General features: G+C 42.0%; 1 protein-coding gene across 1 annotated transcript in view; it reads left to right on the top strand.

Moving 5' to 3' along the window:
• The first annotated feature begins 3,314 nt into the window (after positions 1–3,314).
• Positions 3,315–5,678, top strand: part of arl10 (ADP-ribosylation factor-like 10) — a 15,404-nt gene continuing 13,040 nt past the window's right edge. The window contains exon 1 of the mRNA XM_061085215.1: positions 3,315–3,455. Within this exon, the coding sequence (XP_060941198.1) occupies positions 3,315–3,455 (141 nt within the window). The remainder of the gene's footprint in view (positions 3,456–5,678) is intronic.

The raw sequence follows: 5,678 nt of genomic DNA, 5'->3' as shown, positions 1-5,678 counted from the left end.
GAACTTCTTAACTCGCTCCTAGGACCCGCCCGATACTCCGGAGAATGTCCCACAGGAGGGAGAACTTCTAAACTCGCTCGATACTCCGGAGAATGTCCCACAGGAGGAGGAAGTTCACCACTGGCTCCTCCGACCCACTCGATACTCCGGAGAATGTCCACCAGGAGGCAGAAGTTCTTCAAATCGCTCGATACTCCGGAGAATGTCCTATAGGAGGCAGAAGTTCTTCACTGGCTCCTAAGAACCGCTCGATACTCCGGAGAATGTCCCACAGGAAGGAGAACTTCTTTACTCGCTCCTCCGACCCGCTCCTGCTGTTTCCGTCTCCGGTGCTTTGCGCATGTTTCTGGAACTCGTCTCCGAACCGGGAGGGAAACTTTTCCTCTGCGGGAGATTATCCGGAGTCCACGGTCCGTGGCCGGTGCTGCCGCCGACGCCGCTGCTCCTCGCCTCGGCTTCAGCTCTCTAACTCCCCGGGTCCTCTTCACAAGTCCCCGGAGCTCCGGTGCTGCTCCCGGTGTGTCTCCACACTGCTCCCCGGCTACAGCAGCTCGCAGCCCGGGCTCGCTGCTCCGTCCCCCCGCCGACAGGCCACCATGTTGAGCAGCGGTAACCGATGCTAGCCTCCAGCCGCGGGGCAGCGAGCACCGCCGAGCACCGCCGAACACACCGAGGCTCCGGGCCGATCCTCCGCCGGGGAAACACCGCTGAAGTCCGCGGGGAAGTGGTGTGGGAAGTACCCGGTGATCCGTGCAGAAGTACCCGGGCAGGAGGGACGCGGAGCGGCGAGGAAGTCTTCACGGTCCCGATCACTTCGGCCGGTCCACCGTCAATCACATCACACAGCCCGACACGCTTCCGGCCGGCTTTTCACAATTAAACGTTTGTTGACAACTGCACAGTGGGACTTCCGGTCAGAATAAAACCCCAAATTAAACAGGTTTAAACACACAAGGACTTTACTGTGCTGTGTTTCTGCACGTATTCATGTTAAGAGTGAGAAAATATATTAAAATAGGAAACACAACTTCAATATATTCAAAACTGTAAGCACCAGGGCAGGGGTTGTACAATATGTTGTAAGTAATAGTTGTAAATTCACGTTATACTTAAAAGTCTTTTGATTATACAATGACTAATACCAACTAAATCAATTTATATGTATGATTTTAAGACTGGTATAGTTTTTAAATCAACATTGATTTGATTATACAATCTTTATTTAGAAAACATTGAGGGGTGACCGCATGTGTTTTTGTTTCTTTTCTTCTTATGTGTTTATTCCAATTCAAATCAATTATTTTTGAGAGAGGACAGAGGAGAAATGAGAATGGAGAAAGGAGAAAGGAGAGGGAAGAGGGAGAGAGGAGAGAGGAGAGTGAAGAGGGAAGAAGGAAGAAGGAAGAGAGAAGAAGGAAGAGAGGGAGGATCAGAGAGAGAGGCCAGTTATGCTGTGATGTCTGGTCGTGGACACACTGAGACAAATTCCAACTCACTGAGTTATGTTGCAATAAAGAATTATTTCCATTTAAATTTCACAGATAAAGAAATAGTAGAAAAGTTCCATAACAAAAACAAATCATGTCATGATTGACAGTCATGTTTGAGAGCCGGTACTGACTATACTGACTTTGTATATACTATATATAGTATATACAAATATGTACTGTACTCTTCTATAGAGTATAGAAGAGTACAGTACAGTATATTACATTAGAGTACAGTAGAGTACAGTAGAGTTCAGAGATCTCAACAGTTTTCTCTAATAGGAAACATTAAGCTCACAGCGGCCTCTTGTGGTCAATGTGTTAAAGTTCTGCTGGTTCTACAGGTGGAATTCTAAAGATGATTCTTTGTCACGTTTATTTAAATATTCTCTGATACAGTAAGAATCTGTAACTTAGTGAAAAACATGGTGATTAAATGATGACATCACAACATAAATGACTCGTTACACAAAGTTTGAATTACATGTGAGTGCAGTTTCACTCTGATCTGATCAAACACTGACACTTTGTCTCTGTCTGTTATCAGCTGTGTAATGAGCACATTCAAAACACCAGTGTTCATCCTCAGCTTAATGATATACAATATAATGAAAATAATATATCAGTCATTAAAGTCTATGTCAGAGAGTGAACTCTGGAGGGAGCTCTTCACCTTCATATCTTCTCTTGGTGAAATGGATGAACACCTCATCACTGCTATTACTGGTATTACCTCCTCCACCACCTCTACTACTACTACTACTACTACTAATGTATTATGATTTATATTATATAATGTAGTTTTAATACTTCTACTACTTCACTCAACTAATGATAATATTAAACATCTTAGACAAACAAGTTCTTCACACAGTCAGTTGTTGTTCTGGTTTAAAACAAATTGAAGTGAAAAAAACCCTCATGATTATCAATACTATTATCAATAGTAGCAATAGAAGTGTCTTCATTATAATTTGATCAGTACTAATATCAAGTTTATTATTTGACTTGTAAATGAAATGTCTTCACAGATACACCTGAAACATTCTGTGTCTCCTGTGTCAGCCATTTTGGATCTAATGATATTGTATCAAGTTAGTATCCACGGTAACTATGGTAACTATTGATACATTGTTACTATGGGATGGAATTTCTGATTGACTAAATAATATGGTGAAAAACACAAAATAAAAGCAAAAGATGATCGATATTTATATTAATTTAAAATGTTGATGAAAAGAAAATGCTAACATTTTCGAATCTGGTTTCCTGGAAAGAACTAAAGTTAAAAAAAACACTAATGTGATTAATCGATTATCTAAACACTCGCTGACTTATTTCCCTCTCAACCGGTTAATCGATTATCATCCCAGTTGTTTTACCCTGAGGTGACGCGAGCCGCATCTCCTCGGCGGTGCTGCAGTTTCCGAGCGGCAGTGAACGCCTCTCCTCCGGTGGAACAACAGCACCGGGAAGCGGCTGAGAGCTCCAGGTAGAGACCGGTGAGACCGACCCTCCGCAGCCCGGAACCCTGCTTCCTGCCCGGGCACCTGCTCCGCGACGGCCCCTCCTCACATGGTTCTCCTGAGGAACATCTCCACTCACATGGTTCTCCTGAGGAACATCTCCTGAGGAACATCTCCACACACATGGTTCTCCTGAGGAACATTTCCACACACATGGTTCTCCTGAGGAACATCTCCTGAGGAACATCTCCACACACATGGTTCTCCTGAGGAACATCTCCACACACATGGTTGTCCTGAGGAACATCTCCTGAGGAACATCTCCACACCCATGGTTCTCCTGAGGAACATCTCCACACCCATGGTTCTCCTGAGGAACATCTCCATCGCCCTCACCGCCGCCGTGGCCGCGCTCGGGTCCTCGCTCTTCATCGCGCTCAACTACTTCTACAGGAGGAAGATATGGAGTCATCATCACAAGGACTATACAGCCATCACTGAGGTTAGACAACACAGCTAAATGTTATATTATATTATATTATATATTATTGTATGTTATTATATGTTATTATATTATATAGTGTGACTATAGATCCATCACTTAGATTTTATTTCATATTTTTTATTTATTTTATTTTATGGACTGACTTGGGCTGGAAGCTGCTCCAGAGTCTGTGACTGCACGTGAATGAATGAATGAATGAATGCAGGATTCTGAAGAGTCTAACTGAGCTGATGAAGATGAGTAAGGTGATGAAGATGAGTAAGGTGATGAAGATGGTTTTTGATGACTCATTAGATGAAGAATATGAGGCGACTGCTGCTGCTGCTGTTGTTAATGATGAATAACTAATGTGTCAATGTGATGATGAAGAGTAACACTGATCAGAGAGATGTTAATAATGAGGATGATGAGGAGTAGGAGGAGCCTGCTGCTGCTGCTGATGATGAATAACTCATTTATTATTGGTGTGATGATGATGATGATGAATAAATCATTGCTTCCTAAGTGACTGTGAAGATGAAGATGATGAAGAACAAGAGGAGAATGCATTATTAGCACCTGATGATATATATATAGTGATGATGATGAATACGGTGAACGTGATGAGGAGGAGGATGGTGATGAGTTTGAGGATGAAGAGCTAAAAATAATGTTTTTGAATTTGCGTCCTGGTCCACATGTTGCCAACCGCTGATGGAAACTTTATTTTGTTGAGAAGAAATCGGTCAGAGGTCAGAGGTCAGAGGTCAGAGGTCATCATACTTTCAGACATACAGAACTAAGAGGACCAACGTGGTGGTCTCCCAGGAACAAAGAACCAGAGACTTAATAAAACGATTCTTCATCCCTGCAGACGGATCTGTAATGAATCTGCTCGTCTCTGATCTGGTTTCCTGGATTGAATCAGCGGCAGGTGCTAACTAGTGTTGCAAAATTCCGGGAATTTTCAAAGTTGGAAACTTTCCATGGGAATTAACGGGAATAAACTGGAAATGTTGTGGGTAATTTATACTAACTGTATTTACCTTGTCATATACAGACATGAATACAAACATTGTGTTTTGTCATAGGCTGATTTGAGCCCTGAGGAAACTTTGGGCACTTGACTATATGCTTCTGCATTGTTGTGTCATTCTTAACATAGGTCTTTGCACAGTATTTGCTAATGTACACAGCCTTTCCTTCTACATTGGATGAGGTGAAATGTCTCCACACATGAGAGAGTGCACGTGACATTGTTCTGTAGAATAAGATGAGAAAAAAGTTTGTAAAAAAACACTAATGCAATGCCAGAGATATAAATAGTTAGCCAAACAATTGGAATCGTCTGTAAACATATTTTACAATTGATGGATAAATGAATGGAAATAGTCTAGATGAACAGATGAACAATCCTCAATCAGCATGCTAATATATTTTCCCAGTAATATCATGGAAACTTACCTGACTAGTCCTTCACTCTACAGCAGGCCTCAATAGCCCTGCTGTAGAGTGAAGCATGCTGGGAGTTATCTGTGCATGTGATGGAAGAATGCACAGTGGAGGGTTGAAACTCAACGTTCCATACATCTTTAAAATAGAGTTTTGAATGATGTTTTTATTGCTCAGTGTTTAATTTGCGTAGTTTTTTTTTTTTTTTCAAAATTCCCAAAATTCCCGAGCTTAACTTCCCATGGAAAGTTTCCGCCCCTTTGCAACCCTAGTGCTAACAGGCTCAGGCGGGTTTATCTCAGTGTGATGTTGTCGGAGTGTGAAGGTTTTGATCCCGACAGGAAGCAGCGTGATGTTCTGTAAATCAATCAGTGAAACAGCAGAAGAGTCACCTGACGAGACAGAACGTTCAGAGTCCTACTTCCTGGAAAAGGAAACTTAAACTTAAACAAAACCTTAACCTCAAACCCCGAGGAAAATAATGTTACACAGTCCAGTTGAACATCTGTGAGGTTTATTAAACCGTTTCAACAAGAAACCATAGAATCCATATCTGTGAATAAAGATGCATCGAGGTCCACCTCCATTTTCGTTGCATTAAATTCCTGCTCACAGTCTGAACCTCGTTTAAACGAATATAAATTCACTAAATGAAGAAGAAGAAGAAGAAGAAGAAGAAGAAGAAGAAGAAGAAGAAGAAGAAGAAGCAAAGAGAGTAAAAGAATCTCAAAACACTCCTGGGACACGAGTTCTCTTCTCTTCTCATGAATTAAACACGTCTCTTCTTCC

Source organism: Limanda limanda, chromosome 14 (genome assembly GCF_963576545.1).
Source record: "Limanda limanda chromosome 14, fLimLim1.1, whole genome shotgun sequence".
NCBI classification, from domain to species: Eukaryota; Metazoa; Chordata; class Actinopteri; order Pleuronectiformes; family Pleuronectidae; genus Limanda; species Limanda limanda.
This window is presented reverse-complemented; position numbering and strand designations above follow the sequence as displayed.